At 35.8% G+C, this 21,759-nt stretch overlaps 1 protein-coding gene across 1 annotated transcript in view; it reads right to left on the bottom strand.

The window, feature by feature from the left end:
* The window catches only part of wg (Wnt family member 1 wingless), a 60,746-nt gene that overhangs the window by 34,061 nt on the left and 4,926 nt on the right, over positions 1–21,759 (bottom strand). The window contains exon 2 of the mRNA XM_023166871.2: positions 8,552–8,814. Coding sequence (XP_023022639.2) covers positions 8,552–8,814 — 263 coding nt within the window. The remainder of the gene's footprint in view (positions 1–8,551; positions 8,815–21,759) is intronic.

Genomic DNA, 21,759 nt, shown 5'->3' with positions numbered 1-21,759 from the left:
AGTGACATTTTTGATGTTCGCTCCAACTTTGGAAGAGGAATGAAATACTCTGAAAGAATTCCGATTTTCAATTGTGGAATATCATTGACTTTAGGTCGATGATGGTCACTATCTTGCACTGATGAGTGGCTAATAAGCCCGAAACCGGTCTGCAAGTGTGCCCGTTCCATAATTGAAGGTCGACTCTTTCAGTTGTATTGCCAATTGCATATGCAGGACATTTTCTGTGAAAATTCCTGCACTGACGCCTGTCTGATATAATCCAACGCCCTTCGTGGTATTAGCCAGGGGAGTAGTTGTTTTCTGATAGGCGTCAGTCCATTAAACCTACTGTGTAGGTATATAGAGACTGGCTTGAACGTTTGAAGTTCCATTTGCTTTAGATTTCTAATCCAGTGTTTACATTGTTGAGAAATTAGTTATCTGTTCAAAACTTCAAGATATCCACCAGTCATTATATTATTGAAGATATAGATATAATTAATTTTTCTCCATTGTTTTCCGAACTGGCGGTTTCTATGCCTCCATTTCTGGAGGCATAGAAACCGCCTACGAGAACGTGAAATTGATTCTTTGCAAGTTGAAGAATGAGGACCATGGTTAATAAGGGTGGGGTGATTTAAAAATCTTGGCCAGGTTGCTCAGATGAAAATCTGTGTTTACCAAAGTCCCTTGCTTTTTGTGTCTGTGGGATAGTAGAGACCGAGCAAATCACTGGACCAAAAAGTGTTGGCCTCCGAGGTAGCCTACCGTTGGCGAATGAAACTTTCTGCATTAAACTTTGGTGCCTCGTCATGAAGTTCTTCTACCACCGCTTCACATGAAGCTGGCCTCTCAGAGGCAGAGTTGAAGGAAGGTTTTTGTTTTCGTTGGACCAGAAATTAGACGGCTTATGACTGATCCACAATTCATCACAACTATAACAGATCCTCAAAAAGAAGGGTGAATTTCCCAAACAAATCGTCAAATGAATGTTGAAACCATTTCGAACTCAAGATTGCCTAATGAGTCTTTTAAGTGCATTTTCTTCTTTCTCACCTCGACTACTTTCCAGGAAATTTATGATATGTGAGCGAAGAGCAAGGTGAATGAGCAAGAGCAAGTGAAGAGCAAGGTAAACGTGTCAGTGATGACAGACTACTGTTGGATGCCTCAGAGAAACCTTTCAGCTGCTTCCTACAAAACGGAAATGTACCAAAATGAGTCTCACTTGGTTAGGTTAGGTCAAAAGTGAGTGGGTCTATTTCACCCCCCACTGCAACCCGCAAGGGTTCATTGTGGCTCACACATATTAACACTCGGCCAAATAAACCCAGCTATTTAGCGAAGCCGATTAGTTGTATAGTGAGTGGTCTTTCAGGTCAGATGGAAAGAGTTCAGTTCTGCCAAACTCTGAAAACCTGATTTGGTCCCCAGCGGGGCAGATACATAGTATTTGCTCTGCTGTTCCACCATTTTCCAAACAGAGGCGATACACACTGTCTTCCAACAGTCCTAGATTCTGCACATGATGATTCAAATGACAGTGACCTGTGAGAAGGCCTGTTAGACCTATAGTCCTATAGTCCAACAACTCTTTGGTAACAAGCGTCAAGGGGCGAATAAACGCCTTGTAGTGAGCCAATTCTGGAAGATTCTGCCAGAAGTCCATGAATCTTCTTTCCATCCAGGTGTTCAATGTATGTTCGACAAAGCCTAAAGCGATGCCATTGACAGGTTCTGGTCCAATGAAGCTGCTTGCAGCATCCTCCATTGCAAGGAATACATCAGCCTCATTTCCTTCCAGGCCAGTATGGCCAGGAATCCAGACCAGATACAATCTGTTAAGTATTTCTATCGAGGACTGGGAGAAAGGAATGTGTATAGTGCTCATTACTGAATGAATTTCAGATGAAAGAAATAATTTTGTTACGCAATTATAAATATACATTCATTTTTAGTATTTTATCTTTAATTGTGAGATGATAATACCTATATAGATATAGATATATAGATACCTACATTGTCAGGCAACGTAACGTTTAATGATAAAATGGAAGTCATTCCCAAATTCAGCACATCCAAAAATATAAGAATTACGCAAAAAACTAAACACCGTTGGTACAACGTTGGTACAGATATAGAAGTATTTCTTATAAGTATTCGCCAATGGGTCTGGTCTATAAAAATGAACTGACTTGGTTTTCATCTATTTTTCTAGATAACAGAGTAGTTTGTCATTTATATATTCCACATATGGAGATACAAGCGGCAAGTTCCTAGAAAACAAATCATTCTGTAACTTGCTTATTGACAATTGAACTTATAATCACGACAGCGGTCTTAAATTTACAAAAAATAGTAACCTTATAATCAAAAATCCAGTAACGAACTTCTCTTAAAATGTTGACACAGTTCTTATCTTCCTTTCCGTCCATTTGGGTCTGGTGGATAAGCTTTGCATAATCCTACTAGTGATAGATATGAACTCTACAGTTTTGTGAAATAGTTTATATTCAAAATTGTATCCAATAAAATGTATATGCTATTCGTATATCCTAACCATTATTCTTTCTATCAAGTCGCCACTATCCCGTTCTCGTATACAAATCCGAACCCTTTGATGTGATAAGTACCCCAATATACGAGGTAATAATGTGAATGGACTGTTTTTTCATCCTGTTAATATATTTGTCATTTGTCAAAGGGTCGTGCAAGTAAAAGAGACATGCATGTCCAGATGTTAGCCAGTTGAACAACTCTATTCTTTGTTATGCTGTTTAGTGGGCATGTAAATTAGAAGTGGACCCAATTATTCTTTGTATTCCGCAGGTCTAACGAATGCGCATTGTCAAACAAATATTCACTTATGCATTAGCTGAGATAAATTGAAATCACGAGTATGTTGTTGAGTGAATGTTGTTGGAGGGTATCATCATAGTTTGATGGATGGCTTCAGATGAAATTGCTCAGGGCGGGGGTGGGTGATAATTTCCGAACTTTTTCGGCTCTGCATTGTGAAATTCAGATCATAACAGGAAAGAGGTTCAAGTATAGAAAAACAATTAACTGTTTTGAAAATTATTTTCTGCACTCCCAATTACCAGGAAACTCATTCTGCCTAAGTATCTCATCAAATTTGTATCGACATTTTGGACTAATCCATGTTCCATTTTCCATTCTCCTTTGTTATTTCGTTCGTCACAGTTATTTATCGTATATGGGTTGAAAACACGAAAATGCGTTTTAGTTATGTGGTTGAAAGGTATATAATAATAATAATAATAATACATTCATTACCCATCAAAGAAAAAACAGAAGAATATACAGTAGTGGTGGTGCTATTGAATGATATTCTGATGGCTGGCCTTATTGGTTAAGATAACAGTTGAAAACCTTTTCTGTTCTTCCACCAATGCCAAAGAGATATTTACAGTTTTACTGTTGATACATTAACGAAACTAAATGAGTAAAGATAAGTAAATGAAGAGAAGGAGAGGAAAGGAAAGCATAAGAAGGTAAGGGTTAGAGAGAGAGAGCAGAGCAATTTTTGAGAACTTCACTGAATACTTAGTAGGTAGTTTTTGAATTTGGATTTGAATACCAACGGCGATAGTTGTAGGTATGATCCATCCAGTTTATGCAAATTATTTATGCAGACTGCCATATTGTAGGAAAAGAGCTGTTTGTATATTTCTTTACGGTGTGATGGTATAGTAAGAATGGTTTATTTACGAATATACAAATTATGGATGTCCGTTCTATAAGAGAGTTTTTCATGTAGATAAGGTGGAGTCTTTGATTTAAATATATTATGAAACTGGCAAGCTATATGATGACGTCTCCTGTTGTGCATATTTAGCCATTTGAGCCCATCAAGTAATTGATATACGACTGACTTTTGTAATACCACAAATTAGACGAACACATGAGTTCTGTACTTTCTGTATACGACGAATTTCGACTTGATTAAGGCAAGGACTGTAAACAACATCGCAATAATTAAAATGAGAAAGAACCAAGGTGTCACATAACTTTTTTTTGAGGTCTTTTGATAAAAAGTGTTTTTGAGGAAAAATTAGCTTTAGAGAAGCGTATGCGATTCTCAATTTATTAGTAACGTGTTCTTTGAAGCGAAGTGTTGTATCAACTATGAGTCCCAAATTTTAACAAGAAGTTTCAATAGGTTTTTTTTGTCTCCAATTTTGAATATAACGTTATTAGACAAAAAATCTGAAGTATTTTCATTTCCAAGAAGTAGAGCCATCGACTTGTTAGGATTGATTTTCAGTCCATGATCAACAGATACCTTGTGCAAGGAAATCAAATCGTGATTGATAGACTCCGTGGCAGCTACCAAGTCCGTTCGTATAGAGATGAAATTTACAAAATTTGAGTACGTCAACGAAGGTTGAGGTATAAACAGTGAACAGTAGGGGTCCTAAAATACTTCCTTGAGGAACACCTGATATAACTTCCAGCGGTGTAGAAAGCTCGTTATTAAGTTTAACAACTTGTAGTCTATCACTTAAGTACGATCTCATAAGAGCATGAGCTGAAATACTGAATCTGAAATAATGTAGCATTGATAACAACATATCATGATTTATCAAGTCGAAGGCTTTTGAATAGTCGAAAAGAATGAGCGCACTCATTTTACTTTTGTTAATAGCCTCAATTAAGTTGTCAACTACATCAGTAAGAGCAGTTGTACAGCTATACCCTCTTCTGAATCCAGATTGTTTGATGGGTAAAATATTGTTTTCAGACATAAACATTCTAATTTGCGATTCCATTATTCTTTCGATAATTTTAGAGAAGGTAGGCAAAATACTAATAGATCTTAAATCACCGTATTCTATCGGGTCCTGATTTTTAGGAAAAGGAATAATATTAGCGTATTCCCATGCTCTGGGAAAATAACATGTCATTAGACTATGATTACATATGATATGACATATGATTACCCTCCAGATGGAATATATTGTTTCGTCGGTATAGTTGATTCTTTGGAAACTAGTTGGGTTCCCATCTGTTCAAAAGATAGTTTGGAATGTTGCACAACTTTTACGTTCAGATTACAAGAAAATATTCGAATATCAACTCAACCCAGAAAATTGGTGAATATTCACTTATATCGCAAACTTTTCCCAGCTAAATGGAAAAATAATGTACCGGGTCTGATAATTTTACTAGTTGATGGAACCTCTCACATAAAAGTGAAGATTGAACTTTGTAATTATATCATGCCGCTCATGCCGTATAAAGAAACTGCCGACGTTCAGTAACTATTGATTTTCTATGTCATTTGAATTGACGTTCTATTTAATTCAACCGAAATATTCGAATACAAGAGAGATACAAAATAATGAATGTACAATGTAGATTCTCTATACACATCCATGAAAAGTGATTAATTTTTTCTCCTCTCTGGTCGTTAGGGCTGAGAAGTTGTTTCCACCACCAGTACTGAAAGAGGTTTCAGGAATGACTGCTTGTCTCCCTCAGCAGAAGGATTTCTCTAAATTATATCCATCCTACAAAAAGAGTAACACAAACAATGATGGATGCGTGATCCAAATATGAACTTCACGCACATTTGCATCTATTGGGTGGAATAAACAAGCCTCCTTACGATGGCCGATCAGATTTGACTGCAATCGGCGGAAATTCTTTGTTACAGTGTCGAAGTGGTCAGTTACGTTTTAACACCTGTGGTGTGTACATATACGGCATTTGTGAGTTTGAAATTTTTAAAATGTCAAGTACTGACAGAGTATAGATGATTAAACACCATCCCACAGTATTGATACAGTTTCCTTTGCAGTAAATTATTTTGCACTCCTGGTATCTCAATCGCCACAAAAGGAATACCAGGAAAGGAATTTCTGGCAGAAACATAACAATCTGCACTGAGAGCAGACAAGCTCTATTAGCCTTCAACAGACAATGTGTAACCTCAGAGCTAGTACTAGAGTGTCAACAAGATTTAGCCAAAGCCTCAGTAGATAATAGCATTAGCCTGATGTGGATTGAAGGACACGGCAGGAGTAAAGGTAATCGCCTTGCCGACTCTTCAGCCAAGGAAGCGGCTGAACTAAGAATTTCAGGACCCAGTGGCATCTACGGCCTCATGACTTCGACAATTGCGGAACTAACCAGAGTTACACCCATGCTCAATCCTTAAAGAGATGGAATGGAATCAAAGGATGCAACCTTGCAAGGATCACCCTGGGCGACCCTGGGAAGCTGGCGCCGAAGAAATATCTGGCGATGACCAGGAAAAATCTACGCTCAACAGTAGGATTTCTGACTGGTCACTGTCTCACTGGGGAAACACCTCCTCAATATGGGGCTAATGGACGCACCTCTATGCAGGGTGTGTCAACAGGAAGATGAAACTGTCAGGCAGGTCCTATGCGAGTGTCCGGAGTTATCGTCAATAAGAGAGTGTGTGTTCGGCGAGTCTTGGCCTACATCTGGTCTGTCTCCTACTGACCTGTCCACCTTTCTGGAAAGGACAGGACGAAAACCTAGGAGGACAACTCCTCTGGAGGATGTTCAATGGGTCGCATGTGGCCTAAGGGCTATGGACTTACACTCACCCTCTCTACTCTACAGATACAGATATCGTTTGGTGAAGTACAACTCATTTCCCAACCTCTGTTGGATTCCATAGTGTATGACAGAAATGAATGAATAGTGAAAGCAGAATGATTGAGCTATAATAGTGTTTCATATCATTCGTGGAATTATTTTCTCAGTCGCCACCATTTCGCAGTGTGTACAAAAGGGACTATAAGTGCATTCGCTGCTTCTGACTAAAGATAAATTGGCATATTCATTCATATATCCTGACGGATTAGAATCCTTTGAAAGTCTTCGAAAGGGTAGTTGTAAAAAAATGTTTCTATTTTCATTTGGGATCCCTGTCCCGTTTCTCATTTCCTAAACATCAGGACTTTTTGATCATTCTTTCTATAACCTCCGTGAAGAAGTTTCAGAGCAGAAACTTTGGTTAGTTATTCACGCACTCCACATCGTGTTTTTTACCATTCGTTAACTGGATGAAAGATCTGAATTCGATTCAAATAAATATCAATCCATCCATAAAGGCTTAAATATGTAGTGGAAAACACGCTATTCTAATTTTGTTAATGGCCTATTAATAACAGAATCTGGTCTGTCGGAGAAATCAATTTGTCAGAGACTCATTAAAATAATTTCTACGACAGAATCAAAATCGAGTCGATTTAGAGGAAACAAATTCAGGTATATGGGAATCGGGCGAAATAAAAAAAAGTAAAGTGATATTTCGGGTACTCTGTTATCGAAAGATCTACTGAACTAAAGGAGCTATTTGTTATTTTTACCTGATCTGTAATCTATAAGCTAAGGCTATTAGTCCCAATTGATCGGTAATTTGAGTCTTTAATCAATGATCAGTCATCGGTTTCTGGTTTTCGGAGATACTGGTAGGTAGCGACCGCTTTCGATACAAAAGAAGGTGTCACTTTCGGTTCGGTGTGGAGTTGATTGGCTGGATAATTTATTCTAAATAAATGAAATCAGTCGAAGTCTAGAGATATTTTTTGAATGATACGTTTCCTTTCGGTCAAAGTATTATACATTGAAAAAAAATTTCAGTTTAGGTTATTTCTGTTTATCTGTAAGTATGAATGGTGTTACTCAACTCACACATTGGACAAACTTGGATAACATCCAAACATTGTTTCAAGAGTCACATTGATAATTTGCTTTCTAGCTTGGTGATTGGATTATAGGTTTGCTATCTTGAGCAATTTGCCAATCTTTCATTATCCTTCCTGTGGATTTCAGGGTGTCTCATTTGAAGTTACACCTTAAATCCCTGAAACTATTCGAAAGCTCGTGTACGATATTGATTGTATCACAGCAAACAAAATATTTATATAGGATTGTAATGCACGTACTTCGGACGGCAGACATTTACATAAAACATTAACGAACAAATGTGTACAAAATGGACTCTCCACTCCCCCGTTAATGAAAATAGTCGCGATATGTATCATATCCTTGAGGGGAAAAGGCACATCAATATTTGAATAATAAACGGATCTTCTAACCTCTACCCTCCATATACTTGTATTGAGTTCGTAGACGAAGTTTCATTGGAATTTCAAAGATTCCCTAAAGAATTTTCGTTGAAAATCATAATGAAATTACAAATAAAACAAATCAAATGAAATCTTCTACAAATATTTGGCAATCTGTTGAAGGCAAGGAATATGTCACATATGGTGGTGTCAGTTAGATATAATTATTTCTGGAATGACTAAGAATGAATGTATGTGAAATTTTCTTATATTATTCAACTGATTTTCCGTAAACGATTTTTCCTTTTGAAAGATTACTTCCTATGTGATCATTGACCATATCTTCATCATCACTGATGAGCTCACCAATGTGTTTATCGCCACATAGTATATTGTACACTGAAATCTGTAATTACCTACTTTGTTTGACAAGATTACGTATTCAACTACTATACTTTACATATATTTCATATTTGTTGAATACAAATTGCACTCACCTTTTTCAACAATCTTCCCAAACAGATTCTTCCCCCTCAAGAAGTTTCTGGTAGAGCAGTTCCACCTGTAGTTTTTGAACTGGTACTGACACTCGTGTATTGCCATATTTGCACCTTTAGCAATGGCGGCTAGAAGTCCAGGATTCTCTCGAGCAAGCCTCTTCTGCTTTCGTCGAAGCGTGCTATGGACAGAGTTGTCCATGTACAGAACACCAGGAGACATAGGCGATATATTGTTGGGTTCCCCAGCTTTCGCAATGCCCCTACAAGAAATAAGAACCAAGTGAAAACGGATGAGGATTATCTATCATCGAAGTATATCAAGGAGGTCATCTGTCAGCGAATAGATAAAGCATTATTGTCGATATATCAAGGAACAGCGCCATCTGCTCGCTATTAGATCAAGCAAAGAGAGTTACAAACGAACATACAAACATACATACATAAAGGTGAAGCTAATAAAAGTGTGTTAAAAAAGAATCAATTTTTCGATAAAACGGACTTTTAAATTCAGATCTCGCTTCGAATTATTCAATAGTAACCAACAATATGAAAAGGATTTTATCTGATAGGAAATGGTCTTTATTTATTCCACCTTGTAGTAGAAATGCTTCAATCCAAATCCCTAGTGGCTTTCAAATACATTCGCACCACTAAGTCTGTGTGTCGTAATGCTTGAACAATCTTTATTGATTTTTAAGATAAATTCTTATTTGAGTTTGTTTCATTTGTTTGTCAAAGTCAAACAACTGGAACCTCCTATTTGCAGATAGTTCTCACCCATGCATGCCAGGGAGTTTCAAACAGTTTTATCTTCATTCAAACAAAGAAAAAAACGAATGTGTCAAGTAACTTTTTTATATCTATAGCAGACATGAAAATCATTGGAACTTCATGTAATCGTTTTGTTTAGTTTTGGTGATCGGATGGAAGATTCTGAGAAATTCCTAAATGATTTATTGTATTGAAACATTTCAACAAACAGAAATATATATGAATCATCTGACATTTATAATTGGCTCCCAAATATTTGTGATTGGTTGGTTTGTATCAAATAGAACAAACGATATGAACTCACATGTTCATAAAATTAAGCCTTTTGTTCACCTATATTTATGAATTTACAGCCCTTATTACCACTTTTATTCCACTCCAAACGAATATCAAGTGTACTTTCCATTTATGATGCACTGTTTGGAACCTTTGGTGTAGTAATGAATATTACTAGATCATCTTCCTCTTTGAAGATGATCACTTGGTGATCGAAACACGTGTCGAGGTGTTAAAAATAACGATTTGGTGTTGGGAAAAAACTCCAGTAATATTCTGTACTGTCCGTAATAATAATTGAACAATATTCTCGATATGAAATTTTTTCAGAACCTGTTTTTTCACTACACAGTATCTTCATCAGTTCAACTGGTACCTTGGACTATTCAGAAAAATGACAGGATTCAATTAGGAAATAAGAGGAGATCCGCCAAAGGAAAACCTGAGAAAAAAATTGAAGACGCTCTAAGAGCGGTGTCTGTGCGAAAGTACCGATTCACATTGGATTCGAATTGGTTGAGATTGAATTCATTTGCAAAAACGTTCTCATGAAGTTTATTCATCATAAAGTAGTTCTCCAAATGAAAGAGTTTTCAAACAGTGAAGTTCGAGGTGTACTAAGTTGAACCTCGAAACGATGAGCAGCCACAGCCCGTCGCGAATTTCTGATATGTACTGCTGCTGGTAGGATCAAATATGTCAAGTCATTTGAATACTTCACGTGAAAATATCTATAGAAGAAAGAAAAATCCCCAACCTTTCTTCGATGTTCCAGACTATCAAGATTGCAAGTGATGTTCGCGTCTCCAATCAGGCGGATGGCTCTTTTCTGGATGTAATCCTGCAGCTTCAGGGTATGTTTCGGGGCGGAGCTCCATACATGAAAACAATACCCCAAAGAAGGTCTGATCTGAGCTTTATAAAGCATCAAAAGTCGCTGAGGTGTGTACAGTTTTCTGGTTCGAAACAGTATCCCAAACTTTTGAGAAGCAGCTTTTGCAATTCCAACTACATGATTCTGACACGACTCAGTGGTATTCATTTTAACCCCCAAGAAACCTATCAAAGCAGAAAAGAGAATTATCTATCCTGACATTATCATATCCGGTATGGAGACATTTATCTTTTTGGATAAAACCGATGCTTGGGTTTTTGTGGCCTTAAATTGAACCTGTTCACTTTCCCAATTAGAAATCACCTCTAGATCCTCATTAAGATATGCAACCTCCTGCTTCAGGAAGCTGGAGAGCCAAAGACAAAAATGATCCGACAAACCATATCATCGAAGTTTGGCCAGCAAACCCTCATACCACATGCCACACACGGGCAAAGGTCTAAGAAATATCAAGCTCAGCAGCTCTTGCCTTTCCATGTTTCTCGAATGTTTTTTTTTCAAATCTGAAGACGGAGGCAGGTTTTAGCCTACGAAACGTAAGGCATCTGTATATCTTTTTTATAGTAAACTTTATTGAATACAAGTTACTGGTGAACAAAACTTTATTTTTGAGGAAAAAAACTTCTAATTTCTGTATTACACAGGGGTGAACTGAAAAGTTCGCTCTTTCAGCTTTCAGCTCTTTCAGATTGTGAAAGATAATAAAAAACCTGAAAATGGACGATCAATTATTCACTAATAACTAATATGTATATTTCAATGAAAGTAGTTACAATACAATAATTTATCAATTTCGATGAATTTGTAGAAAAAGGTAGATTCTAATAAGGATAAGTGGTTATTTAAGAGTGGATAATTTACATTTCTTAATTTATTTTTTCATAAAAATAATATGTCATAGTTCATATCGAAATTGTAATTGCCCTCTAAATGGTGGTATTCATGGTATTCATGGTTTTGTTTCTTTCAAAATTTTTTTTGTGTTCTCAAATTCTTGTTTTGATATTTCTAGACATTCTTCCTATATACAATTTTGGGCATGATCCGTATATTAGTTGTATGATTGATATAATTTATGTTATGAATGAACACCAGATTCATAGTTGGGATCATACAAGGTATGACCTAGCTGCTTCTTTTTATATATATTCAGAAGTTTTTTACCAATATTTTACCAATATCTAAGTACTTCCAGATACATGACGAAGATGGGGATAAACACATACTAAAAAACCACATTTTTTCGAATTGGATCCGAAATATCCATCTCTCGCAAATGACTACTTGGTAGGATATGGCAAATGCCTGCCGGTAAACAACTACTTTCCCGGCTGATACACCGATGAGCATTGAATTGTATCTGGTACCATAAAGGAAATGTTTTCATATGATTTTTGTTGATCCAGTTGAAATCAATCGAGTGATCTCCTCAAGACCGGTTTCGGAGTAATACCCCTCATCAGTGCAGGACAGATCCCATAAATATAGCAGTGCGCCCGGGACTCTTGAAGCGGGTACATAAGTGAAATATTCATCTGACGGAAACTCTGTTGACTAGTAACAGCTCCATCTCGCGAAGAAAGTCACAAGCATCTCGTTGTCAACACTCCGTTAGAAATCAAACTAATGTTTCCTGTGTGGCTCATTTTCAAATTCAACCTCTTTTATGATATTCTTTTTCAAACCAGCCCAAAGTCACCTCTCATATTCTGGAGAAATGTCACTATACCGTTGATCACCCTGTAGGTATAGGAAGGAATGACCAAAAAGATTTTCCCGATATCCTGTCTTCAACAACAAAAAGCTATGAATAAACGGGAGGAGCGGAATTGAAACCTTTATGGTATGGAATGTAGAGGTTTAACACTATCTAAATCTTAATTGCAAAAAGCACAATTCCAAAAATGACGAACCAGGAATAAGTAGTCGAGAGCGTGAGAACGGCGATCACAATTCTTTGTTATCTATAGTCGCTGTCTTGGCCATACGTTAACCCCTTATCTCAAAATTCCTCCGCCAAAGGTATGTCACCCAGGGCCGACAAAAAATAAGCCACTACCGTGGACTAATACAACGATTCTTCGAGTTTATGTGGTTACTTGAATTATTCTCGGCAGAAGACGAGTTTGGTATTAACCTCAGACCACTCATTTTCTCGATCGATTATGGTTAACCGCAACTGTTCAAAGATTATAAAACAACTACAAATAATACTATATATTCAGTTGTTTTTGCTGACGCCTGCTCAAAGAAGTACTAGAAGTGACTTATGGAACAATAAGTCTTATACTATTTTTTTGGGGTTTTTAACCTTCCAAAATCTAAAAAAAAAGATAAATCAATAGAGAATCTGCTGAAGTATAGTCAAAGGGCAAACCGAAATGTTCACACCGAAAAGTTACTGCGTGATATAAACTACTGGTGAGTCCAATTAGTCAGTAACTTGTCGTATTCATATATTTTGTCTACAAAGTACTCAAATTTCAAGTGCCTGGGTTTTACCTGTGTCTGTGATGAATTAAATTACCTGAGCTTATGTCCCAGTTTGCACATTTGAAAAACTATTCAGTAGCGGGTAGTTATTCAATTCTAATTGATTATTCAGTAAATTACCCGAATTCTTGAATCTATTGATTTATAAACATTCTAGAAGATTGAGTTTCAAACTTTTCTCTTCTAGATGTAACACGTCGTAATCATCATTGAACTCATGTCTTTATGCTGAAAAATGGTTTGCAAATGTGAAATTCGTCTTTCTACTTACAAAACTTCTTCTATGTGCTTCAATTCTTTGGCAAAATGTTCTCCCTGTTTGACCAATATACAGTTTCGGGCAAGAGCTACAAGTCAGCTTATATACTTCTGGTCTATCCGACAACGAAGTTTTGTCTTTATTGTTCTCAATGAATTTACTTGGACTTTTATTCGTTCTGTAAGTTACGTTTACGCATTTTTTCTTCAGAAAACGAGCAATATTAATGGTGGTTTCACCCAAATACGACAGTGTCCTATAACTGACGTTATCGCATCGTGAATTTGGGTAGACCTGGTCCATGTTATATATGGATATATATAATATTATTATCATTGTTGAAAGTAATTTCGTTCTATGTACCTATTTATTATCCCCGAAATCGAATATTTACCTGATTTTTTCAAGTTCAGGGTCGTATTTAAAACATTTTAGAGTGGAATTTTTTACTGGATGACAATTATTTTAAGAGGTTTCACTGCCTTTGAACGATTGTTTTTGTAAATTGAAAAAATCTCCCGAGTTGATGCAACATTGAAAATTTCAATGAATGGAAAAGTTCATGATATCCATTAAACAACATTAACTTACATAGGAACTTCTGTGACTGACAGTGATTATAATGAAATGACGATATATCACATATATTTAGACTAGCAATATAACCTTCTGTCATCCCCAAATCTCTAACAACCCTTTTTGTGTAGCATATCTGAACGGTATAGACAGCTGAAAAATGAAGCAGACCCCATAGACAAATGATGTGACTGAAAACACATTTATTCAACGTGTTCTAGATAACTCACCCCAATTTCCTATTGTATGACGGTTGTTAAAAAATTAGTTGGCATGCTGTATATATTGATAGATTTTAAATGAACCCCGTAGAGCTCAGGTCTGGAAATGTTATTAGAAAGTGAATCATTTTATTCAAGAAATAAAAAGATTATTCGGATCTTTCACCAATATTCTTTTTAGAAAAAACTATTTGTTGACTTTATCGTGGGGAAGTTTTCGAAATGAGTTTCACTGAATGAGTTTTAACGTTCATTGTCCAAAAAAGTTGTTAATGTACTTCAAATTTATGGAAGATCAAATGAGTGAAATGTTAAAATTATTGAAAATTTCAGAAATTTTCGGACCAAAAATATTCGAAACAGTTGAAACAGAAAATGTAGAGCAAAAATAGGTAAGCAATGAATATGATCCAAGCAACTGGAATAAAATGAAAATTAAATGAAATAATCAATACAAATAATGCAAAGTAAAAAAAAAGGTAAAAATAAAAACCAGCTACTTCACGATGTATCGATTGTTAGTATCCACAATTGTTTTCGAGTGACATTTAGTTCCTTTTTTCCATTTTCCATCTTAATTATTCCTTTTTATTCATATTTCAATTATGTTGATTGTATATATTTGCCATTTGACACTCATTGTCAATCCATTTTTCATTTCAGGCCATAATGATCTATTTGCCCTAGAAATTCTCATCGGTACAATTTTTGATTTTTTATATTCATTACTTATACATTTGTTCTAATTTTTTTTTCTATTTCAGCTAACTCTTACGAATTTTCCATTCGATAATCTTTAATGTTTTCAATACAGTCCATTCATTTTCATTTTATTCACTTTTCAGTAAATCAAAAATCTCTCAACACTTACTCTAGACAATGGAAGTACGAACTTATGAATTCACCACCATTCTTTTCTTATGTGTTAGCCCTTTGAAAACTCAAGATAAACTACATAATTTTACTTCAAAATAGTCACAACTGGAAATCAAATACATGTGTGTTTCTGTAATTTTATCTCTCCTAAAGATTACCTATACCTCTTGTATATGAAAGCAAAGAAGAAATTCCAAATTGAATAATTTTCTTCAAAAACACAAATGATTGATTGTAAATGAAAACACAAATAATTATACATGAAATCGCAAAATGATACCCAATAATACGAAATGAGAAAACAGTTTTATATCTCACAAATTATTTAAAGTAATTTTTGCTTCTTTCTTCCAGTGTTGCTATTTTGTTCAAAATGGCGACATTTTCATCATAATGCCGTTGGCTCTTATTTAAACAACAGCACTATGGTTAAAATGTCAACAATTTAAACAGTATTAGTCCACATAGTAGGAGTAGTTCCATGGTCCAAGAGAACTGGGCGATTTCCATGCTCACAGTTACACCACGATGATGAAAATAATGACGTTTCATGTTGAGAAATAATACTTTCTCACTCCAGCACTAGCTTCAATTTTTCATGAAGGTTTGATATCAACAATGACATATCAAGTTGAATAAAAACTTTGCAAAGTACTTCCACTCACAATTCGTTTTTGCAGTCATCCAAAAGCATTATCCAATAAAATCTATGAAGGTAATATTCCACCAACCACAAAATATCGCATATGACTTTGAGTTCTTCTATACTCAAACATAATTTGGTATCTTCATCAAGAACATGTTCGTTACTTGTATCAGCTTCTATATACATTTTTTTATCATCTTGGAAGCTCCGCCATTTGATGAGTTGTTTTTCTATGAATTTCCACAAGCAACAATGAAATATTCAAACCCTTTGAGAATGATGCATGTATGACTAGCGACTACCGTTGTTTTCAAATCGTTTGGAAAAACATTTCTGAAATTATTCCAGATTGATACCGTTCTCCAACTGGAAGAGTTCCCAAAAACTGTAGTTCTAGGTGTACCAAGTTGAACCCCAAAGCAATGGGCAGTTATATTTCACTGCATACTTTTGACATACGAGTATATCGATTGATTAGTCGAATAATTACTATGGAACTATCTGTATAATATCGATGTTCCAAGGTGTTTGAGTCTTTAATCTGGCGAATTGGTCTCGAGTAGTGTTCTCCAGAAGACCAGGTGTGTATACAATAACAGTTTCTAAGGAGCAGACTTTTGGTATCCAAGTTGAAGCCAACAAATTGATGATGTCTGGTTCCTCCACAGTTATATAGCTTCCAATAAAAATTAGTGTCTGCCTTTTCGTATCAATAAATTCTAATTAGTTTTCGACACTTAATTTCTTGTCTGAACATTTCAGCACAAACATTTTCGGGTTCTAGTGACACTTTCTAGTGACGCATTTTTCAATACACTCCGACACATTTCTCACACATTTCCACAAACCTTAGATTTCCTTTCACGTTCAACGTATATAAATACTCCGGATCACAAGAAAACAAAACAATCTGAATCTAAATTGACTTTTTCAATACATAGCCATTCGCTGTTGAATGCTTATTATTCTCCGTATGCATACATTCATACATAAACGTAATTTCAACCGTTATTTTCTCACTTCAATAAATAGCCTCCACAACAAAGTGAAATTTCAACAGGATTACATACAATGAGTCTGTTTGCAGTACTAATTGTTGGAATACATGCTAAAAGCTGTTATAATATTCATTTATGCGCAATGAATTCAATAGGCGAATAGGCAAGTAACCCATTCCGCATTCTTGCGTGATAGAAGATTGTCAAATTGGAATTTGTTTGGATAGCTATATTTTATAGAAAACGATACTTCAACTGCATTTTGCATTGAATACAGTGATTTGTCATTGTTTTCTTCGTGGAAATATTTTTCCGATTACGCTGCATATACATATTCAATGCATCAGGATAATGCAAGCGAATTAAGTTTATATAATTCTCATGATAGTTACAATGGTAATCGTTGAGTTTTTTCTTGATTTCTCAAAATATACCAATAACATTCAGATTGAAGCATTCTACGAGTTTATTATTGGATGTTAACTCACTGAATTATTATTATTTTCTCAAGTAATTCAATTCGAGTGATATGTGATTTATATCTGAAAAAAATGCTACTCATCCTGTTCGAGAGTAATTAACGTGTGTTGAGAATTGTGATTTATTCAGCTCAGGTTGTTTGAGTGGTAGTATGTAAGATGTTATGACATCGATTAAACTAATACATACTGAACTTAATCAATTTTCGTATTTTTTTTATGAGATGGAACTGTTTTTCTTCGTTAAGTTTATTCAGTCTTGTTTAGTTCGTTTAGTCTTGTTGAGTTCACATTGGAATTGATTTTTCATTTTTTATTCGCTCCAGATTGTATAAAATTTTATTATCAGATATCAGACTCATTGTGGTAATTTTGAGTTTTTTGGATAAAAGATTATAAGTATTTAATGCCAACAGATTTTTTTTTACTTTCTTCCAACGGCACATTAGGTGATAATATTGTAGTGACTAAAAATTCAAAATTCTTCACCTATATTTTCAACATTGAGAATACCGTTATGATTCCAGTCCTCACTTGAAAGTATTTAGTGAAGTTGATGAGAAAAGAAATGGATAAGAACTGAAAGTGAACCTATAAAGTTCAAAAATTGTGAGCACTTAAAAATTCATGGTGAAATCACAAAAAACTTCAAATAGTTTACACAGATTTACTCACTATTACTATAATAGGTGATTCAATTATGTATGTATTTCTTGTGATTCCCTGTAAATAAAAAAAATTCAGACGATATTAGATACAAACATTTCCAGCTAATTTAAAGTTTTTGTAGAATTACAGAACAAGCTGTAATTTCACAGAATTACAGAACAGGCTATATTTCCACAAAAGCTGTAATTTTACAACGATGCCCTCCGAGGCACCGTTGTTTCACAAACAATTACAAGAAGATTTCTCACCATCACAATACAAGTCATAAAAATGAAGAATAACCCCTCAGGTCACTGTTATTTCACAAAGAGATGAGAAGAGGTCCTATAAAATTACAATATGTTATGTAAGAATAAAATTTTCTTCATTGTCATTGAATGTAACCCTAAAACCAATATCTAAAGAATCATGTAAAATTAAAGATCAGTTTGAAGGGAGATGAATATAGAGTTGTAGACAAACTGTAGAATTCAGTATTCAGATATTGCAGCAATTGCTATTTATATATTGACGCAAAATTGTTGAGATATTACATACATTCACAATCCACATGATATTTTACTATGTTCCGTACTGACGGAACGATTATATTACTGTAAATTTACATTTTACTTTTCATAATGTGCGGTGCTGAAAGGGTGAGAGAACTGATTACCTTTCAACTTCTGAAAGGTATTTATAAGTAGTAATAGGTATCGTCATGATAGTTTTATCTTTAATCTCCAACGGAATATTGAACTGATGTGAGTAAAAGAAGGTTCACATTGAAAAATACAACAAATTACAATCTTTTCAACTTACTTCTTCTGATCATTGTACGAGAGGTTATATTATAAAATCTGTTATATCCACTGATAAGACGATTCTCTATATACTTTGAATAAAAATCAGTTTCAAATGTATATGCAATGAGTTGCAGAATGATCAATTTATGAAGTTGGACGCTTCTTTTAAAACGTCTCAAATCTGTGAAAGAATGAAAAACAATCAGCATATGAAAGTAATGATATTAATTTTGAAATGCAACTGGGAGAATTTGAGCTTGATTCAGCTGATAGTGAAAGAAAGTTCACCGAGTTAGATTTATTGACAGTATTCTTTCATTATAGGTAACGTGTTGATTGGTTTTATTGAATAGAATTTGGAGACTTCTTGAAGAGTTTCATTAATATCATTTTCTCTTCTTGTTTCCTAAATTTTCCCGCACAGTTCATACATTTATCAATGGTGAAGGAGAAGATCAGAAAGGATATTTCAGTACAGACTATTTTTTTTTCAATGGGAAAGAATGAAACTATATTGACGAACAATACCAATGATTATAACAATAATGTAGTTCTTCTTGACCATCACTGGATAGAGATATTTGTTGTAGAGCTTTCAGCTTCTGGCGAGACGAATATCGTCCGAAAAGAGAAGGAAAAACGGATAAAATATCGAGATTTTCCCCTCGCACTCCACAAACTCTATCCAGACCAGTCTGTTAAGACGGTTACTTTGATTATTGGAGTCCGTGGTGAAATGATGCTCTCTCTGATACTCTCAAGAACATACCGGCTTGCCGCACTTGAGCAGAAATCTTAGTCAGACATATGCAAGCAGCTGTTATTCATGGCTCACTGCGCTTGCTTAGGGCACATGTTTTTCGGACCCAATGGTCACTTATCGCACGGTGTGGATAGCGATCATTGGTTGATAATGCTGGCGCGCCCTTCTGAATCGGATGTAGTACATTAAAATTATAAATAGTTAACATCAACACAGATTATGACAAACATAGAATGATAACAATTTTGAATCAAATGAATGAGTGAAAGTGATAACACACAAATGAATGAAAATATAACAGTTTTGTTCGTTACAATTGTGACGAACAAAACTGTTGGCTCAAATAACATTGTCGCAGTTTGGAGAACAATCTCGTCTCGGTATGCGAGAAAAACGGTCCATACCCAAAAATTTAATGAATTTCAATGCCGATGATCTCCGATAAGTATCCCGTCCATCAAACGCGACTGCAGCTGACAACTTTTGATGAATACGCGCCAAGGCAGCCTTTACATGGGCATGGACTCACTCCTCTAAATCTTTCCTGTCAGTCTGTGGCGATGTGACCGAACTTTTAATGAAATATTTCAGAAAATTTGGTCAACCAGATACGTGCGACGATTCGAGACTTCACAGATATCATCTCTTGCTCGGGTCGCGTCTCGAAAGATTGATTTCGAGATGTTTCCGAATAATTGGGCTGCGAACGATGATTTGGGGATTATTTTCGGAAACAACTTGATTGGTCCTTGATAGAGAGATGCGTTGAGGATTGTTTTTTACGAATTTGGCTAAATTGATGAAGATTCACTGCAGAACGGAATTGAGAACCAATAGAACTGGGAGGGTACTCGAATTCGCCTAATTACACCATTTGGTAAATGTTCACCTAATTTTTGTTGCCTCAACGAAATGAGTGGACCAATATTTTCAGAGACATCAGCCCTACTGCACTCAAGGCCTTAATAAGCCATAAATTGACAACGATAATGTTGTGAAAAACTGGAAGTAGTTTCAAGTACTGAAAAAGTTTACCAGAGAACATTCATGAAGGATTATTTTGACGAAAGAACTGCGAAATTGATTCAACAGAGCAGGGAATGGCTCAGAACTTTCACAAAGCTATACTCACTTGCACTAGACGACATCCATTCAGAAGACACAAACATACGATCATACAGAAGAGTTCTCAGCTCCAGCTAATGCAGCAAAGGGAGAGAGAAGCACCGGAGACAAGCCATTTCTGTAGAGTAGGGAGTGTAGGCCCAAAGCACTCAGGCCACATGTGATCCATTGTACATCCTCCCAAGGAGTTGTTCCTCTAGGTCATCGTCTATCCTATCCTTTCCAGAAAGGTGGACAGGTTTCTGGGAGATATCTCGTTTATATCGGCAGGTGTGAGAGGAGACTCGCCGAACACACACTTTCTCATTAACGATAACTCCGGACATTCGCATAGGACATGCCTGATAGTTTTATCTTCCTGTTCACACATCCTGCATTGAGGTGTGTCTACTAGCTTTCTATTGTGGAGGTGTTTCCTTAGTTGACAGTGGCCAGTCAGAAATCCTACTATTAAGCGTAGATTTTTCCTGGTCATCTCCAGATATTTCTTCGGCGCCAGCTTTCCATGGTCGCGTTCTTTGATTTCATCCCATCTCTTTAGAGATTGAGCATAGGTGTGATAGTTGACTAGTTACGCAATTGTCGAAGTCATCAGGCTGAAGGTGCTACTGGGTCCTAAAATTCTTATTCCAGCCGCTTCTTTGGCTAAAGAGTCGGCAATGCGATTATCTTCACTCCTGTCGTACCCTTTAATCCACCTCAGTATAATGTTATTATCTACCGAGGCTTTGGCTAAATCTTGGTGGCACTCTAGTACTAGCCCTGAGGTAACAAGTTATCTGTTCAAGGCTAATAGGGCTTATCTGCTGTCAGTGCAAATTGTTATGTTTTTGCCAGAAATTCTTTTCCTGGTTATTTCTTTTGTAGCGTTTGAGATACCAGCCAGTTCTGTTTGGACCACGCTGGTATTTTTTCCAATTCTCCTCTCAATCCTTAGGCTTAGTGATCTGGAGTACCTACACTCCACATCCTAAGCCTCTTTTGGTTTTTGAGCCGCCTGTATATATGCGTATTGCATTTGTAGCATCTGACTCAGTGTTCTGTTATATTTGTATTTTATAGGGTTCATTTTCATCACTGATTTTCTGCATCAGAGGTTGCAAGTTATTTTTGTCCAAAATAAAATGAAGAAAAGATTTATGCAAACTGAGTACTTGAGAAAAATTGAGTGGACTTGAGTTTGTTCAAATGGGAGAAGATGAATGTATTATTTTCCGGAAAATTAAAAGTCATATGACTGCGAAGCAGTGGAAACATCGAAAAAAAGTTAGAAACTTGTCTCTCTTTTACAGATACTTTTAAGGGAAGTGTTCAAATGTTCAAGTGACACATTTTATTCCAACAAAAGCGGTACATATCAGAAATACATGACG

This window comes from Leptinotarsa decemlineata, unplaced genomic scaffold, assembly GCF_025532065.1.
Source record: "Leptinotarsa decemlineata unplaced genomic scaffold, Ldec_3_MD MMD2_P_RNA_scaffold_5, whole genome shotgun sequence".
Taxonomy (NCBI): domain Eukaryota; kingdom Metazoa; phylum Arthropoda; class Insecta; order Coleoptera; family Chrysomelidae; genus Leptinotarsa; species Leptinotarsa decemlineata.
Note: the sequence above shows the minus strand (reverse complement) of the source record. Positions and strands in the feature narration are given on the sequence as shown.